Source organism: Grampus griseus (assembly GCF_964374135.1).
Source record: "Grampus griseus genome assembly, chromosome: 9".
In the NCBI taxonomy this organism is placed as follows: domain Eukaryota; kingdom Metazoa; phylum Chordata; class Mammalia; order Artiodactyla; family Delphinidae; genus Grampus; species Grampus griseus.
The window spans coordinates 58,379,515-58,401,943 of NC_139003.1; the positions used below are offsets into that span (position 1 = coordinate 58,379,515).

At 38.1% G+C, this 22,429-nt stretch overlaps 1 protein-coding gene across 1 annotated transcript in view; it reads left to right on the forward strand.

Annotated features, from left to right (window-relative positions):
- Positions 1–1,314: 1,314 nt before the first annotated feature.
- ASB4 (ankyrin repeat and SOCS box containing 4) overlaps positions 1,315–22,429 on the forward strand; it is a 63,351-nt gene continuing 42,236 nt past the window's right edge. Inside the window, exons 1-2 of the mRNA XM_082662106.1 lie at positions 1,315–1,522; positions 11,946–12,245. Of these exons, the coding sequence (XP_082518232.1) occupies positions 1,336–1,522; positions 11,946–12,245 (487 nt within the window). The 5' untranslated portion in view covers positions 1,315–1,335. The remainder of the gene's footprint in view (positions 1,523–11,945; positions 12,246–22,429) is intronic.

Here is a 22,429-nt window from a genome sequence, read left to right on the forward strand (position 1 = left end):
AATGAAATAAGTTAAAATACTATGTTACAATTTGCATCAATGTCTATATGCTTATATAAATTCTAAGAATTGAATACTATTATCATTTTTAGTTTTTTTAAATTCATGTTGCTAATTATTCTGCAGAAAGTTTGCACCAGTTTTGACTCCCACAGAAAATATATAAAGTGTAATTTCTTTATGTTCAAATTAACATTTACTATCACAATTTTTCTAATTTGTAATGATTTGTACATTTAAAAATTGAGTATTTTTCTCTCTTGGAAAATTTCAAACTTACAGAAAAGCTGAAAAAATAATATCATGGTCATCCGTAAATCCCTCATTAGATTTGCCAATTTTATTTTTTTGCCACATTTGCTTTCTCTCTCTGTCTCTATTTACATACACACACACACTCACATATCTATACACGTATATATGTATACATATATATACACATTTATTTTTGTATTTCTGAATTATTTGAAAAGAAGCTTTAGGCATCATGACAGTTTACCCCTTAAGAATAAGAATATTATTCTATATAACCACAATACTTTTACCACACCTTAAAAAATTAACAATAACTCTATATTATCAAGTAATATCTAGTCCATATTCATATTTCCACAACTGTACCAATATAGTCTTTTCTAACTGATTTTTTAAAATACAAGATTAAATAAAGTTTACTCAGTCATTGCATTTAGCTGTTTTGTCTCTTTAGGCTCTTTTTACCTAAAATAATCCCCTACCACCATCACCCTACCCTGCTTTCTTTCATGATGTTGAAATTTTTCAAGTCTAAGTCACTTGATAACCTTCTGTTTGTTTTCAAATGTGCATGACCATGCTTGATTTTGCAGGCTCTTATTACAGAATTTTATAGATTTTCAGAAGCACATGTATCAGCCACTGTAACAAATTTTCATTTGTGGCTATTGGTTAATCAGAGCAAGACATTGGATCTCCAGTTGAGCACCAGATGTTTTTACTGAGGGGAAAAAAAAGAAAAGTTAAGAGCTTTTAAATCTTACATTATTACTTTGATTGTATAAGAAATAATAGTGACATTTCATTCTCTGAAATGTATTGTGAGGGTTTTCCTTCGTATTGATACACTATGTTATTCAATGAATTAGTTAGTATAGAACCAGTTTAAAAGACCTGAGAGTGCAGTGACAGCCAAGAAGGATATTTTGAAGTTTAAAATGGTCCCTATATAAATAGAACGGATCAGCATAACTTTGGGATAAAATTAGCTGCCAGTTTGTGGGCTCTCTAGCATGTGCCTGTTAGCTTGGTGCCGCTCTTCCGATAAATCACAATACAGCTTTCAGAGGGAGAGGAAGGATGGACAGCACGGCTGCCCCTATCACTAAATCTGCAGCTGCCAAGTTAGTTAAGAGAAATTTCCTTGAGGCTGTAAAGTCAAATGACTTCGGAAAATTGAAGGCCATTTTAATCCAAAGGCAAATAGATGTGGACACAGTTTTTGAAGTTGAAGATGAGAATATGGTTTTGGCATCTTATAAACAAGGTAAAAATTATAGGTGTAATTGTAAAATCGATAGAAAATGGATTTGTTTTTTTAATGCACAGCCTTAGTCACCCAATCTAAACCGGTAGCTCTTACTATTTCTTTAAATATATACTTAAAAAATATTTCTAATGTAATCATTTCTTTCTTTTTAAACTAGACAAAATCATGAGCTGGTATATATATAAATATATTTTTTCTTCTCTTTACTTTCCTTCTCTTTTCTTTCTGTATCCCTGTGCCTAGAATTTGAAATCCTGGATAATCATATTTAGTAATGCAATTTTCCTCTATTTCTAACTTTATTTCTTCTTATAAGTACATAGAATAAAGAAACCGTCTCTAGATTATGGCTAAACAGATTGCTGAGATCTAATCCAGACAGTATGACTGGCTTGGGAACAGGCTGCCAGCCCTCTGTTAACAGGGCTACTTAAAGATATATCATCTCTACATCCACCTGGAGGAAGAAGAGGATTTTTGCCCCTATTTGAAGGGTTAATAAATGGGAAAGGCTGTACCGTGATACACCTTTATGATCCTTGTCATTTTAATGAGTTTTCAGTTCAGGCAGAAAAGCTGAAACCAGAAAAGCCAAAAAGTTAACTTTTTTCAATGACTACAGTGATAGATCAAAATTGTAGATCTACCTAACATGGAGTATCTGCCTTATGAAGAACTAAGGATAGCAAAAATTAGAACTGAATTTTTTTTTTAGTCACGGGATTTTCTGGAACCCATGCTTAATAAGTCAGAAATAAATTAGAAGTGAGCAGATTCTGATTTCCCAAATCAGCTAGTTAATGGGAAATTTGAGTAGCGAGGCCATCTGGTAAGCGGACTGCAAACAAACACCATGTTCAACATCACTTCTGTTTAAACAAAATAGGTGATAAGGTCTTGTGTACAGCATTGAGAAAGAGAGATCTTTTTTTATGTTTAAAATACTTTCCATTTGTATATAAATCATCAGCACCATCAATCTTCAGAAATGAACACTTAATGGTATATATTTCTACATTAATTTACTATCAGTTCTGAAGGAAGGATGGAATAGTTGAGGCCAGTTACTGTGTTTATGATTTTTACTTGAGGGTTTTATTATAAATTGGCATTGCTATCTTGATTGGAAAATAAAGAAGAGGTCTGTTTTTTAAAAAGTGGTTGATGGAGATTCTGTTAAGGAAAAAGAATGTATACTATATGATCAGATTACTTTCATCTTATGGATTTGTTCAGTGAAAGACTGCCTGAATGCTTAATACATTTTTAAGGTATTTTTTAAAACTTATATTCGTGCCTAGCTTAAAATACTTATGTCCAAGTCAGCAGGTAATTTATTTGACCCTGAGCTGTGAAGACTGCCTTTTCTCATCTGAGCATGCCAAATTGCATAGATCATGCGAAGGTTCAGAGGTTGTGAGAAAGGAAGTCTTAGTGGCAGTTTCTGGAGAAGGATGCTGTTTCTCTTGCTTCCAGTGGTGTTATCATCCCTGAACGAGAAAAAAATGCATTTTAAAATCTTTCTGTCAATATGAGCCGACTCCCTATGGTCTTCATAGAGCTAAATTTTCATTCATGCAAATGGGTGTTTTCACAGGACTGTGGGATGGGACTTTCAATTAGGGAGAAAGCAAATTACACTCTCTGGATTTGGGGGGGAAAAAAGAGAACAGTAACATTCTTATGCATGCCAGGTGGATGAATGGAAGAAATGTTAGGATTTGTGGCCATATCTTCAGGGTTTATGCAGGAAATCGTGTGTGTGTGTGTGTGTGTGCGTGTGTGTGTGTGCACGTACACGTGTGCGTATAGAAAGAAATACACTTACTCTCTGTTTAATATGAATATGGGTATAATAATCTGTCTCTTCAATCTTAATCCCAGGTTGAAGCCTCATTTTCTTCAGTTTCTTCAGATATTTTCACATGGCTTCCAGCCTCATTATCAGACTTTTAATTTTAGTCAGGAATGGAAGTGATGCATAGAATCCTAGTTGCTAGCCAAGCAGAGTAGACCTAAGTGGTTACATCAGTTTCTAAGTCACAGAGGAATTCCCAGGGACTAGTGTAGAGCTGAGCAGGCTACACTGGTCATTTGTTAGTTAGAATTAGTTCCTTTCTGAATAATTCTAAGGAATGAGACGCTTTGTGGCCTCGAAGGGTATGTGACTAGATTAAACTTTGTGAGACTTTTTTAAATCACAGCAGACTTTTTGGATGTTGAACGCTGTTGAATTGCTATGCATTCGTTTTTGATTTTTTTAAGCACTTTTCAAAATCTCTACCACAGAAAAGTGCACAATTCATAAGTGTGAAGCTTGGTTAATTTTCACAAAATAAACAAACATATGCAACCAGCATCCAGAAGAAGAAATAGAACATTACCTATTTACTTTTTATTTTTAAAATTTTTATTTATTTATTTATTTATGGCTGTGATGGGTCTTCGTTTCTGTGCAAGGGCTTTCTCTAGTTGTGGCAAGCGGGGGCCACTCTTCATCACACATGCAGGCTCAGCAATTGTGGCTCACGGGCCCAGTTGCTCCGCGGCATGTGGGATCTTCCCAGACCAGGGCTCGAACCCATGTCCCCTGCATTGAGCAGGCAGATTCTCAACCACTGCGCCACCAGGGAAGCCCTACCTATTTACTTTTAAAGTGTGGGAATCTTCAGGTTTTAGTAATTTGGGGCCTACTAAGCAAGACAATGTGTAAAATCTAGAACATACTATGCTACCTTTAAATTTGCTTGTGTAATTAGTAATGTAATCTGTATTCATCATTTGATTGTCCTGTGGAAGATCAACAGTGGTACGTTTAATCCCAAATAATTTTTGTTTCTTTTAGGACATAGGATTTTTAAAAGTGACCACATTTTCTCCCCTAATTATGGTATGTTTAAGTCAGTATGAATGCAAGTTTATACTTTTTGTAAAGGCAACTCAGAAGTCTGTTGGTGAAGAAATCAGCTTGGAATCTAAACATTGCAGCCCCCAATCCACAATCTAAATGGTACACTAATAATCAAAAGTTGACCTCCTAAGCAAATATAAAATATGGACTTTGTGAGGAAGGTAGAACAAAGTGTCTGGAAATTCACTTCTGCTTCCCCGTCTCATTGAGTAACTTCTCTCACCTGTGAGACAGAGAACAGATTTAGAAGCCAGCATCCAGGTTCAGATGGCGAGCCCTGCCTAGCCCCAGCACCTAATAATGATTCTTAAAGTTTGAGACATCTCATTCTATTTTTTCAAGTTATTTTAAACTTCATAATCAAATCTTCAGATAAAATTATGTTTTATCAATTAAAAGTATTTCTCTCACACTTTGTAAAGCAAACGTTAAAAACATTCTGGTTGGGACTTCCCTGGTGGTCCAGTGGTTAAGAATCCACCTTCCAATGCAGGGGACGCAGGTATGGTCCCTGGTGGGGGAACTAAGATCCCCCATGCCGTGGGGAACGAAACCAGCGCACTATAGAGCCCTCGAGCCACAACTAGAGAGAAGCCCACGTGCTGCAACTAAGACCCGACGCAGCCAAATAATAATAAAATAAAATTTTTAAGAAAAGCCATTCTTTAAAAAAAAGAAGCATTCTGGTTGGCATTTGCATTATCTCCTAGAGAATGGCAGATACATGGGTCGGAAAAGTAAAAAGTAAGCAAAATTACATCTACCAGCTGACCACTTTAAAATGGGAATGAAGTGAAGAAAAGTTAAATACACGAACAACTTTTAACTGCCAAATGCAATTAGCAGTTGAATAGTCAAGGGATGTCAATGATATAAAGTTTGTTATGAGCCAAGCGCACAGTATTTATAGTGAAAGTGGGTCTCTAAGAAAACGCAAAGCTATTCATATTGGTTCTCACTAGGCCATCTCCATACGGGAAACGTGAATATCCATAAAGCTGTTTCCAAAGGTTTTTCAACCACACATTTGATTCTCCTTCAGATGCATGAGCCTTGGCTCATTAATGTTACAGGCAGAATATCATACTTGTCTCTTTGGTATGGAATTCCCTAGTCAGCAAGGTTAATCAGTGTAATGCACCTTAAGTACTTCGTTTATGGCCCAAAGCCTCAGGTTCTTTGGTTGATAGTCATATTTTTAATTAAAATAACCAATGAATGATTTCACTGGAAAACTTTCTGGCAGGTACTCTATCTACTTTACTAAGTAGCAACTGCCTTCCAAATATCTTGAAAGCTCTTATTTTCACTCTCTTAATGAGTCATCTTCTTATCACCTAATTTTCCTCTTTACCAGAAATTCACTCTCCTACTTTCCTATTGCCATCCCAGGGTTCTTTTCCTTTCCTAGATGTTCAGATTTTTTTCTTTTAAATTTTACATTTCAAGCTTATTTTTTTTTTCTCTCCTGGGGAAACTCTGAGATTTATCCTGAAAATATTAGCTATTAAAAAATAGGTAAGAATTGTGCTCCAGCCTGTAATCCTTCAGGACTGTGTAAATACGTGGACACAGCAGAGCAAATGTCTGCTTATCCAGCCACGAGCAGTGTGTGTAAACTTTGGCTGTAATAACAGAGGCTTCTTGTGTGTGGGGTTCTTTGGACTCAGATAACATTACAGCTGATAACTGTGGCAGAGCCGAGCTTAGCTGAAGATTTACCAGAGATGTGTATATCCCCCCAAACACTGGAGCAGAATCAACCCTTCTTCCAAAAGGTGGCCCAAACACTTCGCTCCTTACTGTATTTCCTGAGCCGGGGGTTTTCTACTCAGTGACTCAGGCATATCTCTGGATTCAGATTTAAATTAAACACACACACACACACACACAAAGGATTGGTGTGTGTATTTTTGTAGGGGCATAACTCCTAAATTCCTTTAGAACTTTGCCGAGAATTGATATTGGTTTGGAGGTGGACTGCGTGTAGCTTTCAGATTTGGGGGAGACTAGGTATACAAACATGGGCACTTCCTGCTACTTAATCTCTACAAGATATTTATCCTCATTTGTAAAGTGGAGGCTTTGTCAAGACCCCCTCTAGATCTCCTGCATGCTGATAATCTTCAATGTTTAGAAGGGGAAATTATATAAACAGATTAAGTGTCATGGTCTGGGGAAGGTAAAAAGTAATGGTAGATGCTATAAACCCACATGGGTGTGGCCTATATTTGAGAGTTCTCTCTGGGATGTTTTCCTAGGAGAAAGAATCTGTATTTTCTTCTCAGTTAAGCTCATTGCTCAAGCAGAGCTCAAGCAGAAGGCATCACTGCCCACGGACTGCAGACCCAGGGTGAGAACCAAGTAGTTTACATTAGGGGAAGCAGTGCCTTCCTCACCTCTGGCCCCATCAAGGGCTTTGTTCCTGGGTTTTACTCCCTCCTTACAGTCCTTTGGGCAATCTGAGCACACAGTCAAAGGGCATCCTGGACTCTGCAGAAGTGAGCAGAGGGGGGCCCTTTGAAAGACAAATGCGAAGAATAAATCACATTTTGAGTTCTGAAGCCCTGGGACAATATTGCTGTGGAAAGAAGGGAGAGTATACAAAATGAATCTGCCTGATTAGTTAACTGTATTTCTGTCATGCCGTGACCATTGGGGGTTACATTTTGTAGGACAAGTTTTGATCTCTTGACATACCAGCGTCGACACAAATGTGTTAATGGGTGCTGCATCACTGTGGTTTTTTGGCAATGGCATTACCTCAGGTTTGGTCCTCAGTGAGGGTAGGTGTGGTGGAAAGGACACTCCTGCTTGTTTCCACACTTGGTACACAGTGACCTGTGACCGTATCATCATTTAAAGGTTGTGACTGGGGCTTTCCTGGTGGCGCAGTGGTTGAGAGTCTGCCTGCCGATGCAGCGGACTCAGGTTCGTGCCCTGGTCCGGGAAGATCCCACGTGCCGCGGAGCGGCTAGGTCCGTGAGCCATGGCCGCTGAGCCTGCATGTCCGGAGCCTGTGCTCCGCAACAGGAGAGGCCACAATAGTGAGAGACCCGCGTACAGCAAAAAAAAAAAAAAGGTGGTGACTGTATGTGTGTGGCCTGTTTGCTGTGGACTGCTTCTGTCTCTTCAGTGGGCTTTCCTGCTTTGCAAGGGCTTGAATTATCCAGAAACTCCTCCCCACTACCCCCCACCAAAGTTCTGCAATGTAGCTTCAAGATACATTGCGACAGACCCTGATCTGTATCCGACTATCTATTCTCTTCCTATCTCTCCACTCAGCTCCCTAGGGGCACCAGCTAAGGGGTCTTGCTGCCACCCACCCATCTACGTTCCTACCACCCACATTCCTTTCTAGGAGAGGTGAGTTGTAGGCACAATTTCATTTATGAGGTTAGCTGAATTCCAACACCTGGCCATCTCTGAGCCCAGTTTACTGGTTAATGATTATGATTATAGGACACGGAGATGAAACTGATTGAGAGGTCAAGGATGACCGATTCATGTAATAAACAGGCAGGATAGATTCTCTAAGTGCTACTGGGAATTTAGGAGGAAGAAAAAAAAATCAACAAATGTATCTCCATGTCAGAGATGTGACATATAGATGAATTCGGAATCTTCTTTCTTTCCTTATGATTTGTGAAGCAGGCTTGGCGCTAAACCTATTCTACTTCCACAAAGACAAAGACAGATGGAAACCCTGTATTGCAGATATTCTGAGTCCATTAGCTTGGACTGAGGCAGACGACTTATGGCTCCAGCAGGCTGAAAAAATGGCAGTTTTCTCATCTGGAAAATGAAAGGCTTGGACTGGATAATCTTCCCTCCAGCGCTAACATTCTGTGTTTCTTTGATTTTACATCAAAATGGTGTTTTCTTAATCAGCTCTCTGCTGCTTCCTTTCTGAGATCATTTTTCTTACCACTACAGAAGCAGACTTGAGTTTCCAATCAGTTGCTGCATAGAGCTGCCTAATCTTTGCCGTTAATTGGCAAGCAAAACACACTCCAGTTTTCAGATCTGGAACCAGCTTCTTTGCAAGAGAGTTAGAAGAGGCTGCCTTTGCAAATTGCTTGTAGAGGAAACTTGAGTATTAAGATGACTAAGTATTGGTGTTAAGTGATTCCTTCCTTATCAAAAGCAGGTTGCATACCATATAGCTTAAAAACTATGCTTGGAACACAGATTCAATGTGCACAGCTAAATAGAAATGTATATATGGATATATACAAATGTATTGTGTGTGCATATCTATTTACACACACACACACACACAGGCACAGGGTTGATCCTCCCCAGTCCAGACTGTCTGTGAAACTATTTGTCTCTACCAGGGAAAATCCATATCACCAAATACCTTTCAGTGTCTGAAATCTGGAATTAGTATCTTAGAACTTAATTCTATTGTATGAATACAGATTCCTACATAAATTCAGATAATCCTAAGAGGGTCACACTTTAAACAATCCTCAGTCTATTAGACCTTAGTGTAAATTAACTTTGGATTTCTTTTTAAAGAACAACTTTGGATAAGGGGAGAGTTGGGAGGACGAGAAAGCAAAATAGCCCTAGAATTCTGAGTGAGATGAAAAGAGACTAAAGTGTGTGTGTGTGTGTGTGTGTGTGTGTGTCTGTCTGTCTGTCTGTCTTTCTGTCTGTCTAGGTTGGAGGGTGGGCCATAGAAAAACAAAATTCTGGTTGGGAGCATTCATTCCCTCAGGATTAATCAGCATTGTGCATAACCCTATAAATAACCTCTTTTAAAAAATATAAATTTATTTATTTTTCGCTGCGTTTGGTCTTCATTGCTGTGCATGGGCTTTCTCTAATTGTGGCAAGCAGGGGCTACTTTTCGTTGGCAGTGCACGGGTTTCTCATTGCGGTGGTTTCCCTTGTTGCGGAGCACAGGCTCTAGACACGTGGGCTTCAGTAGTTGCGGCTTATGGGCTCTAGAGTGCAGGTTCAGTAGTTGTGGCTCATGGGCTTAGTTGCTCCACAGCATGTGGCATCTTCCTGGACCAGGGCTTGAACCCGTGTCCCCTGCACTGGCAGACACATTCTCAACCACTGCACCACCAGGGTAGCCCTAAATGGCCTTTTTAAACTAAATTATTTTTCCTCCTGGCCAGAAGCACAACAGTTTATTTTATTTATTTTTATAAATAGTAATACACGCACAAGGTACTAAATTTAAAAGCTCAAGGGGAGCATTGAAGGATAAGTAAATCTATGTTCTTGTCCCCCAGTCCCCACCAGTGCAACCAGTTTCTTGTGTTAGGTGTTTATAAATATTTTCTTACCTGTTAGCCTTTATGCACACTCTTCGGCTCCCTGCTTCTCTCATTCAATAATATATCTTGAGATTTTTTCTATACCAGTATACACAGAACCGCCCCCTTCTTTGTAATGACTGTATAGTGTTCCACTGTACAGATGTACATACTTTATTTAAACAGTCTCCTATTGATGAAGATTGAGGTTGTTTCCAATCACTAACCATTAAGAACAATGCTGTAGTGTAGTGCATGTTGTTGTCCTGGGCCAGGTTGCCAGGATTTATAACTCCCAGGAACTTCATACTCTTCATAAAGAGTTCAATGCAAGTAGTGTTCCTGGGAGTTGTATAATACAGTGGCCCTTATATGGCATTTCACACATGAGTGAACGTACTTGTAGGATAAATACCCAGGAGTGGTGCGTAGGTAGTTCTTTTCACTTAAATGAGAGACTTTTAATACCTAATCACCAGGCCCACCTTTAACGTGGTCATCATCCTCTGAGTGCCCTCCAGGTGCTCATTTTTGTTGCCCAGAAGTATTTACAATATTTTAGATTTTTCTGACCTCATCTAATCAGTGAAGAATACAACTTGTACTTCTCTTGTTCTGGGTGCTATACCCTATTAATGTAGCTAAAGATTGTATCTGCATTTGGGCAACTTCATCTTACTGTTGGCTCATTTCTAGATTATTGTCAACTCAAATACTTAAGTTTTTCCTCAAATAAATTACCATTAAATCCTAATCTGCTGGGACTTCCCCGGTGGTTCAGTGGTTAAGACTCCGCACTTCCAATGCAGGGGACGTGTGTTCAATCCCTGGTTGGGGAATGAAGATCCCATATCCCACGTGGTGCAGCCAAAATATTAAATAAATAAGTAAAGACTATCTTTCCAAAAAAAATCTAAGAAAAATAAAGAAACTCATAATCTGCTTACTTTGTACTCGCATAGTGGAATTTTTACAACCTATTGTAAAAACAAACCTCTGATTTATCCATGTTAAAATTTATATTGTTGTTTCCACCCTAGAGTCTCTTCTAAGCTGTTGAACTGTATCTACATCTTCATCTTGCCATTAAATATTTCATCTTTCTGTACCTATTTTCCATTCTCCACTCATAGTGAGCTTAATGCCGTGGCTCTGGGTATTGACATTGAAAAAAGGATTTATAAAGTTATCTTTGTTATAGCTTGTCAAAATGGCAATCATTGGACACTTGGGAAAAAGGGACTAGTTCAGTGTTCAGAAGTCAGAGGTAAGAGGGAAAAAGGAAAGAGAGAGAGGGTAAGAGGGAGGGAGGGTGGGAGAAGAGAGAGAGAGAGAGATTTTCAACAGCTAATGGGAAAATTTTATTTAAGATCTCAGTTCTAGGAACAACTATGCTTCTCCTGACCAATTAATCTGTGTATAGCTTGTGGGCATAGTTAATTGTGCAACACATCATGTTTTCCTGTTTATTTTGGCTGCTGGGAAGTGTAAAGGCAAATTTACAGTGTGGTTCTAGCATATATACAACACAGTTTATATTTTGGGTACCTATCTGACCCTGGACCTCTTTTTATTTTCCTTCCTTATTTTGCCTTCCTTATTTTTTCCTTTGCCCTTATTTTCTAGATCATTAAAAAAAAATCTTGTGTAAAATTTGTAAGCTGCTATAAATTCTTCTTAATTCTTCTTCGGAAAGAGGTGTTGTATAAACTGATAGACAGGCAAATAAAATCTTGGTGTGACAAATTTTGTAAAGACAGCAAATACATTCATACCTTAGCTTGACAATAGCAACAACTAGAGGGAAAAAGAACTGTGATGGAATGAAAATTATAAGCTTGTAAGTAACAGCTTTGGAATCATTCAAGGCAATGATTGGGAGTTTAAAAAAAATCTTTAATAAGAATGTCCTGTAAATCATCACGTAAAATAAAATGCAGTCACATAAATGAAGGTCTCAAACACAAATGCCTTGGACAGCCAGGAAGGTAAAGTAAATGAAGGACCAAGATAATAGGGGATAGTAGAAAGCCCCTGTCCCATTTAAGTAATCCAAATACACTACTAAGCTAAACATTTGCAGATTCATCAGCCACTAGTTTACAACTTCCAAATCATCCCCCAATCTTATAAATGTGACGAAAGTAAAATACTTTGTAAAAATCCTCACTAATTCTCACAGGGAGAAATCCTAGGCCAAGAAGTTAAACTTTCTCTCCCTTTCTTTTTTCAGGTTATTGGTTGCCTAGTTACAAATTAAAGTCTTCCTGGGCCACGGGCCTGCATCTCTCTGTCTTGTTTGGTCACGTGGAATGTCTTCTGGTGCTACTGGACCACAATGCTACAATCAACTGTAGACCTAATGGGAAAACCCCTCTTCATGTGGCTTGTGAAATGGCCAACTTGGATTGTGTTAAGATTCTCTGTGACCGTGGAGCAAAGCTCAATTGCTACTCCTTAAGTGGACACACAGCTTTACACTTCTGTACAACTCCAAGCTCCATCCTGTGTGCCAAGCAACTGGTTTGGAGAGGTAAGCCTTTCTGGGTGGCTGACATTGTCATCTACTTGCCCAGTCATGGTTTTGAAAATTGGTGACCCTTACTTACCTCCGGCAATGTAGTACATATCTCTATTCATTAAGCCTAATTCAGGGGGCCCTAAAAATATGTAGAGAGATAGTTATGTTGCCCCCAGTCATTCAGTGATGATCACATTGAATTCTTATTACTGTTTTAATTGTAGGAGTCTCGTTAATTAACACATTTATTTAACAAATATTTATTAGCTTCTATGATGTCAGGTAATGTGCTAAGAAAGTAAAAAGAGAAAATAGTTTCTGACTTCTAGGAGCTTATATTCTAGTAGGGGAGATGAATATTGATGAAATAAATTATAAATACATAACTGTAAATTGGGAAAGGAGCAAAATAAGGTGCTATGAAAGAGAACGTCAGGAATAAACTATTATAAAATGTGTAAAACTTCTCTAAAGATACAATATTTAAGCTGAAACTTTATAATGAGAAGGAGCTGGCCATTAAAAACAAGAGCAAAGAAGAAAAGTCTAGGGATAGGGAATAGCATGTGCAAAGTTGCTACGGGAGCAAAAAACTTGGAATATCCAACACATGGAAGAAGGCCAGTATGGCCAGAGTATCATGGCGGGGTGGGTGGGAGGGATAAGAGGGTAGAGGGTAGTGCCGCCAGATGACATTGGATGTGTCAGATCATATATGGCCTGATGGGTGCCGAGTGTGGGGTTTAGAAATGGAGCCACTGAAAAGTTTAAAGCAAGGCAATGACACGGTTTAATTTTCACTTAAGATCATCAATATGGGGTCATTCATAAGCTGGGTTGGAGAAGGCCAAGAATGGAAGCAGGGAGACCAGCAGGGAAACTCTTGCAATAGTGTAGGTGGGGGGGATGATGATTTTCACTAAGGGGAAAGCTTGGATAGGAAAATTAGAAAATGGGTTTGCAATGTTTTAGAAGCAGAATTGGTGGGACTTGGAGATGGATTTGATATAGGTGGGGGTGGGGCTGGGTGACAGAAAAGGAAGTTTCAAGAATCATTGCCAGGTTTCTGGCTTTAGAAAATGGCTGGATAGTGATGCCATTTTTTAAGATGGGAAAACTTGGGGAAGAAGCATGTATGTGGGGAAGATCGTTATACCATTTTTTTTAAGTTGGGTTTACAGAGGTATAATTTATATACCGTAAGTTCACTGTTTTTGAGTAATAGAGAGTCGTGAAACCATTCACCAGAATTATCTCAAAAAATCCCCCGATGCCCTTGGTAGTTAATTCCCTCACTCTCCCCCGACCCCTGGCAACTGTTGATCTGTTTTCTGTCCCTTTAGTTTCATCTTTTCAGAATGTCATATTAATTAAATTATACAATATGTAACCTTTTGAGGCTGGTTTCTCCAGTGTAGCATAATGCATTTGAGATTCATCAATGTGACTGCACTCACCAGTAAATCAGACCTTTTTATTGCTGAATAGTATTCCGTGTATAGATGTAACACAGTTTATTGACTCCCTAGTAGAGGTGCGTTTGGATTGCTTCTAGTTTTTGACAATTTTGAAAAAAGCTGCTCTAAACATTTGCATACACGTTCTTGTATGGACATGTTTCATTTCTCTTGGGTAAACACCTAGGAATGGGAAGCTGGGTTGTATGGTAAGTTTATAAGAAACTGCCAAACTGTTTTCCAAAGTGCTTGTACCCTTTTGCATTTCCTCCAGCAGTGTGTAAGAGTTCCTGTTATCCTCCATCCTTGTCAGAACTTCGTAATGTCAGATTTTTAAAGATTGTTTTAGCCATTATAATAAGTATTAATAGCATCTCATTATGCTTTTAATTTGAATTCCTCTAATGACCAAAGACATTGAGTATGTTTTCATGTATTTGTCTGCCAGCTGTGTGTTCACTTTGGTGAAATATCTGTTCATTTCTTTTGCTGCTTTTTTTTTTTTTTTTTTTTTTTGCGGTATGCAGGCCTCTCACTGTTGTGGCCTCTCCCGTTGCGGAGCACAGGCTCCGGACGCGCAGGCTCAGCAGCCATGGCTCACGGGCCCAGCCGCTCTGCGGCATGTGGGATCTTCCCAGACCGGGGCACAAACCCGTGTCCCCTGCCTCAGCAGGCGGACTCTCAACCACTGCGCCACCAGGGAAGCCCGCTTTTTTTTTTTTTTTTTAATGGTTGTTTTCTTGTTATTGATCTGTGAGAGTTCTTAATATACTTTGGATACTAGCCCTTTGTCAAATATGTATTTTGCAAATATTTTAATTCATTCTTTGGATTTTCATTTTTCTAATGGTGTTTTTAAAAGAGCAGAAGTATTTAATTTTGATAAATTCAGTTTATCAATTTTTACCTCTTAATGATTTGTGCTTTCTGTGTTCTAGCTAAGAAATGTTTGATTAACCCAAGTAACAAAGGTTTTCTCCTACGTTTTTCTTCTAGAAGTTTTATAATTTCAGGTTTTACTTTTATGTCTTTGATTGATTTTGAGTTATTTTTTGCATATGGTGTGAGGTATGGGTTGAAGTTCATCTTTTTCATGTATGGATGGCCAATTGTTTCAGCATCATTTGTTGAAAAGATTATTCTTTCACCATTGAATTGTTTTGATATTTTTCTCAAAAGTCAATTGGCCAGGACTTCCCTGGTGGTCCAGTGGTTGAGACTTCACCTTCTAAGGGTGCAGGTTCGATCCCTGGTTGGGGAGCTAAGATCCCACATGCCTCACAGCCAAATATCCAAAACATAAAACAGAAGCAGTATTGTAACAAATTCAATAAATACTTTAAAAATGGTCCACATAAAAAAAATCTTAAAAAAAAGTCAATTGGCCAAATATGTATGGGTCCATTGATCTATATATCTATTTTTTGCTAATCCTCCACTGACTTGGTTGCTTTATATCAAGTCTCAAAAGCACATAGAGTGAGTCCTTCTAGGTTAGTTTTAAACATGAGAGGTTTCAGACCTCTTTGAGACATCAAAGTGAATAAGTCAAGGATGCACTTGATATAAAAGTGTATATTTCAGAAAAGAGCTCTGAACTAAAGCAGTAAGTTTAGGAGCCATTGGCCTATAGATTGTATTTGAAGCCAAGGAAATCAATGAACTCACCTGGATAAACAGTGTAGAGAGATAAAAGAGAACTTAGGACCAAGCTCTGACAAATTCTTATGTTTCGAGGTTAGCAGGATGGAGAGGAGGCAATAAAAGAGAGTGAAATTATTCTAGGGTTTTGATTTCTCTTCCTTGTGATAACCACTTTCCTCTATAATCCTTTATTTCTAAGAATGTGTTAAAATATTCCACACTAAAAAAAAAAAAAAAAAGAGTGAAATGGATTGATAAATGAAGTTGGAGAAAATCCAAGAGCATTTTTGGCATCAGAGAAACTAAGAAAAAGGCAGGTTCAAGAATGGGGGAGTGGTCAGCTGTATTGATAGCTACTGAGAGGTTTAATCAGATGTTCATTAGATTAAGTGACAGAGTTATCACTGACAAAAATAGTTTTGATGAAATGGTAGGTGCAGAAGCCAGATCAGAAGATGTGAATGGGAGGTTAGAAACTAGAGATGGCATATGCTGACAACTGGTAAAAGAAATTTGGCTGCAAATGTGAGCATAAGAGTAGCATGATTGCTGAAGGGGGTTTGGGGGGGGGCGTTTGTCACAGGAGACTATTATCTACAGTTGAAGATAAAAGGAAATGTTTGGGGACTTCCCTGGTGGCGCAGTGGTTAAGAATCCACCTGCCAATGCAGGGAACATGGGTTCGAGCCCTGGTCCAGGAAGATCCCACATGCTGCGAAGCAACTAAGCCCATGCGCCACAACTACTGAGCCTGCGCTCTAGAGCCCGTGAGCCACAACTACTGAGCCCGTGTGCCACAACTACTGAAGCCCGCGCACCTAGAGCCTGTGCTCTGCAACAAGAGAAGCCACCGCAATGAGAAGCCTGCGCACCGCGACGAAGAGTAGCCCCCACCTGCCGCAACTAGAGAAGTCCCCTGCGCAGCAACGAAGACCCAGTGCAACCAAAAAAAAAAAAAGGAAATGTTTGTACGCTGAAGGAAATGATTTATAGAAAGCAAACAGTTGAAGATGCATGAAACAGGATAACTGAAAGGTCCAAATCTTAGAGAAGTTGAGATGGGATGAAATCCAGAGACCTTGAGACACATCCTCCTTTTCAGCTGGTGAGCCAAAGTAAAAGATGGTTTTAATGCCAGAGCACTTCTAGATTTGGTTGTGGTAAGATGAGGGAGTCCCTATCTGGTACAAAGTCATCAGCCAAAATGAGAGCAGAAAGACTGGAAATTGGATGAGAGGGGAGGATATGGAAAGGTCATGGGGAAAGAATGGGAGGACATGCTTGAAGATGCTATGGTCTTCTCAACCTGTGAGAACTAAAGGGAAAAAAAAATCAACCCAGCTTATTCTCCTTCTTGCCTGCCCTGGGAGGAAGGGCCCAGTGCAGAGCTGCTTGGAGAAGGACAGGCATTGATTGGAGCTTATCCACTTTACCTTCCCACATGGGGCCATCACCACCTTTCACATTTACTTATACATTTATTTTTAGATTTAGTTTTTTAAATCTACATTTTAACTAATTAATTTAAACTTTTAAGCTGTTTATCTTCAAAATTTTTGGAAAGTTAAGAAATTATATATTTGTTTAGTTATTGATCTTTTATATCACTACCTTTTCATCAACCACGGAGTAACAGTGAGCTCCCGACCTCGTCTTTCCTCAGAGGTGTTACCACACAGCTTTCCCAGAGGACACAGTTATTCCCCATGTGCTTTATCCCTAACAACAGAGGGAGGCCTACCTAGAGAGGGAGGAGTAAAGAGGCAGGAGGAGACTGAGCAACACCCCCTGTAGGCTGACACAAGGAATTGGACTGATAACCCAAGAGGAAGAGTAGAAGGAAGTCTGTTAAAGATAACTGACCCTTTAGCACCACGTCATCAAAGGTTGAAGCCATAACAAGAAAGATAAATTAGAGAACACAAAAATGTTTGTTTCAACATCTGTGTGGCAAACAGATTATAAAATTAAAAAGCAGTCATAAAACTGGGAAAAATATTTGGGACTATATGACAAAGGGCTCATATCCTTACTATGTAAAGAAACTTTAAAAATTAAAGTTAGGAGGGTAACAACTAAGAGAAAAAAAAAAAAGCACAAAGGGACGAAGAACAGGAATAGGTATTTCAGAAAAAAAACAGGCAAGCATATAAACGACAAATAAAGGTAACATAATGATCACTTGTATTGTAATCAGTAAAATGTCAATTAAAAATAAGAATTAGATGTTTTGTTGTGTTTATTACATTAACGAAGATATCAAAGATGATAGTACATATGTTGACAAACACGTGGGACAGTGCTCTCACACAGGCTTAATGGAGTGAAAATGCATATGATTGAGGGGAATATCAAAAGCTTAAAACCTTTTTAAACTCAGAAATTCTGCCTCTAGGATTAGGGACTAATTCAGCACCTTTTGACTCAGGGTTCTCATTGATGTAGGGCCTCAAATTCAGACTTTGGATATATCTCTAAACAAGGTTATACACTGAGTCAGAGATAACTGATGAGAAAGAAAGACATTTATCGTGTAACAGAATTTTGCTTGGTCACGTGATCTGTAGTGCACTAGAAATTGAGACTTCTCCTAATTCTATGAGAATCTTCAAAAAAGTGGAGTTATAGTGTGTTTTGTTTTATATTTTTGCAATAAAAGCTTTGATTGGTTAAGAAATACATTTAAAATGTACCACAATTTTAAAAGATATATATTGGCATTTTTTAATTTTTAATGTACTTAGAGTCTCAAAAAAGTTGCTTGATTTCTTTTTGCACTCAGAGAGTCATTTGTATTACTGAAATACTTAAAAAATATTTTTATATATAATAGAAAAATTTAAGCTGTTACCTCCATACCATACAGACGTTAAAAATGATATTGTAAAAGAATGTTTATTGACATAGAAAGATTTAAAAATAAGTTCATAGGAGTGTATGAACTGCATAAACTTATTTTTCTAAAAATTATATATGATTGTGCATATCAGAAAATAATATATGAATTATGAGTCAAACTTGATAGCATAAGTAATATTTAGCTATAGCTAAGTAACTTCAAAAAAGCAAATTTCTTATGTCAGATCCTTACTCTTAGAATAAATTTTTTTTTAAGTGTGGTACCTGGAAAATTTTTCAAAACAAAATAAAACTGTAAATCAGGTAATTGGGTAAAATTTCACCCATTTTATGAATGGAGGAAAGGAGAAGAGAAGTGCTTGGAGGTAATCTTCTAGTCTGGAAATTCTAGAAGACTGTCAGCATCTTGCAGCCTTTCTTTTGCATTTTTATGTCTTCAGTTTCTTGGACAGTGCTTGGCACATAGGAAGTACTCAATAAATGATCTCTGACTGATCTGGGAATGGCTCCAGGAGCCCTGAGTGCATGGAAGGGAACTACTGCCATCTAGTAAATGGAAACTGTTATGTTCACAGTTAATTAAATGCTGCTGTTGGTCAGTTTTACTCCCTCAGTCTCTAGGGAGATAGCTGAGGGATGAATTTTCTCTCTCCAGGATTATGTGGTAGGCACTTTGAGAAGTCACATACATCACTTTGTAGCTGGACAGAGGGAATTGAGACAGCACACAGACAAGGAAAATAAGTCAGGCTAAACATTAAACTCAGGACCAGAGAAGTCCATTAGAGGAAAACCAATGCCATGGCAACTGAAAACCGATGTAATTTCATTTGCTATTTAATGGGCTTTTTGTGGAAAAGTGCTCTTTGTGGAAAAGGCTAATTGAGGCCAAAAAATTGCATGCAATTTTCTCTTAAAGGATTTTCCCCTATTTTTTCAATGTTGCATAGCCTGCTTTGTCCTCAGGCTGGATTTTGTCTGCTATTTTTTTGTTTGTCTTTCTACTTAATGCCCCCCATCTTCTGGCCTTTGTTTCCTTTGGTATTAGTATAATAGTGTTCATCAGTTGAGAAGGCTTATTTACCTCAGTGAAAATGTCCTTTCTGTGAATCCTGCATTTCCCTACAAATAAAGAGAGTCAGGTCAGGTTTAGCTGGCTGAAAAGCAGCATATTATTTCTACCTATTCCCTTTCGTAAGAGGAAAATGAAAGCTGCTTGCTTTTCTCTGCATGAAGCAAATCCTGACAGTTGGAGGAAAATTTGTTACTGCGGGAAAGCCATAAAAATTCAAATGTTTCCTAGCAGAATGTAGCATGAGAGCAATGTAAAGGAGACCATGCCTTTTAAAAGACTGTCCCCTGCTACTTAGTGTGACAGTGGCACGAGTTACCTGCACGTTAGGAAATTCCCTATTCAATGATGTGAACACAGTAAGGCAAGATGTCATTGGACTTCACTTTGGCCAAGAAATAGATATGCCTGCTTGACAGACACCTCTCTCACCAGTCCATCACCTTCTGTCTTTCCATCTCTTAGGTTATATATTGTAATAGCACAAATCTGACCCTCCTAGTCACTTGCAAATAACCTTGGGGATTTTTGTCCCATATGCTGTATGGGACATACACCTGTACAATAAGAATTTAATATTTTCTTTAAATTGACATTACTTATTTAATTTTAAAGGAACTTTTATATCACTATAAAAATTAATTTGTCACTATAAAAAATATGCCAAAATCCCTTGCTGTACATAGAAGGTAATAGTAACAGTAAATAATGGGCAATCAAATTCTTGACCTCTGTCAACCCAGAGACTTTCTTTTCTCAAATGGCAGAGAATGACTTTAAAAATCCTCGTCTTTTGGTTGCTATTTTTTCTAGAAGCATTATCTTCAATTCCTCTGCTCTGAATGAATGAACTTGAAATTTGTTTGCAGGTCATTTCTCACATCCAGGCAAGCAGCAGGTGTTCCAGCCCAGTAAAGAATGTACCATGTAAAATCATAGCACACTTGGGAAGGCATTGCCTTAAGCAGGGCTTTGTAAAGTTGATGGTCTATTTAGTAGTGAATTTTAGAAGCCTGCCCTTGAGAATCAGGAGTGGAATAAGTTTGCTGCTCTCACATCTCACACCTTTGTCCTGGAGGTCCTAGCTGACACAAAGAGAAAAGAAAAATAAATAAGATGTAAGAAGATTAGAAAGCAGGAAGCAAAACAGCCATTATTTCACACTATATGTTTGTCTAGATTAAAAAAAAAACAAGAAAATTTAAGGTCAAATGGTTAGAATTCATAACTGAATTCAGAAGAGGTACTGCATTTGAGATCAATATACAAAAATCAATTGTATTTTTATATACCAGAAAGAAGCAGTGAGAAATTATAATAAGAAAAGATGTATTTACCAAACCACAAGAAATTTAAGGGACTTAGAAAATGTATTCAGCAAAGGGTGGAAGAAATATAAAAATTGATTAAAAGACATTAAGAGGATACCACATTCAAGGTTTATTACAAAAAATGTGTTTCTTGATTACTTGCTCCTCAGAGGCAACCACTTTCATTTCTTTTAGCTGATTAGTTTGATATTTATCTCCATATTGCTAAATAAATACCATTTATTTATGCATAAAATTGAAAAGAATAAGTAGCAACATAAACAGTTTTCTGATAATCTATTGATTTATCATAATGGAAGATGAGGATCTGGCTCCTTTTCCTCCCTGCCCTCCCCATACTAGTATCTTTCCTATCCTCCATCCTCACAATATAAAGACATTATAACTGTGAGGCTTGTTCTAAACTAGGATAACCGTTCCTTCTTTGTACAACATTTTGTGTTCCCTGGAGCTAATTGTCTTATTTTATTCATTTACTTATTTTTTTTAATGAATCACCACTCTCTTAACCCCAGAACTTTTGCCAATAGTTTTAATCTTTTCTGAAAATATTTCAACAGGTATCTAATCAGTTTTATTTTCTTGAAAAAAGTCCCTTCTGGAGACTTCAGATCTATTCCAACCACTGTCATCCTGAAATCTCCATTCTCTCATCATCCTGGAGTCCCTTTGCCTCTCCCTATGTTAGATTTCCTGTTCCTGGATCCTGGGTCTTTCTAGATCTCGGTTTGTTGCCTGTTTGGGCCTCCGTTAGTTGATTTCTGAGAAAGGGTGCAAGAAACTGCTCATGCACTTATTTTACCCTGACTTGGCACAGAATTCTAGATTGATCATCATTTTCCTTTAGAATGATGAAGGCATTTCTCCATGGCCGTTTTATTTCCTCATGGTTTCTTTGTGACTTATTATCTTCCTCTCTGAGAGGTTTAGGATTTTCTTTTTGTTTTTTGACATTCTGAAATTCCATGATGATGTGCCTTGATGGGTTGATTTTCACCTGTAGTACTGGGTTCTTTCAACCCCCAAACGTGCATGTCTCTCAGTTTTGAGAAATCTTCCATAATTATTTCTTACCTGAATTCTTTTCTTTTGTTTCCTGTATGCTCTCTTCCTTGAGTTGCTATTATTTGGATATTGTACCATCTGGACTGTTCTTCTAATTGTCTTATATTATCTCTCCTGTTTTACATTGCTTTATCTTAATGCTCTACTTTCTAGGAGATTTACTCCCGATTATTTTTCTTAGTTTCTTGTTGTCTCTACCATCTTAAAGGTTTTCCTTAGATGTTTTATAATCTTTGGCTGTCTGCTGATATTTAAAATTGAGTGACTAAACACTGATTTGGAATCTACGTGTATGAGTGGGGTTAGTTGACTGTTGACTTCACTCTAGGGGATCTAATGGGACCTGTAATTTGAGGACTTGGTGACATATTATCTTTAGATATTTTTTCTTAGGCTGGTCAGATTCTCCAAAGAAATCTCTACCTGGCTTCTTTCTGGAGGGCCAAGGCCTGGTTGCCAGTATTCTAGGCTCCCAGGTGGGGAAGAGGACTTGGAATGCAAATGTGGTATACATGCATTCTAGAATGCTCTGCCTGGCTGAGCTAACTTCTACTCCTACTTAAGGCTTTAGTTCAGACATCAGTTCCAAAGATCATTCTTCCTGAATTCCCTTAAACTAAGTTAGGTCCCAATGTTATTCTGTATTCTCATAGCACATTGTAATTTTCCTTTGTGGCACCTATATTTTATTTGCTTAATCCTTTTAGTAGTGCTACACCCCTCACTAAACTCTGTTTCATAAGAACAGAGTTTTGCTCAGCATAGCCC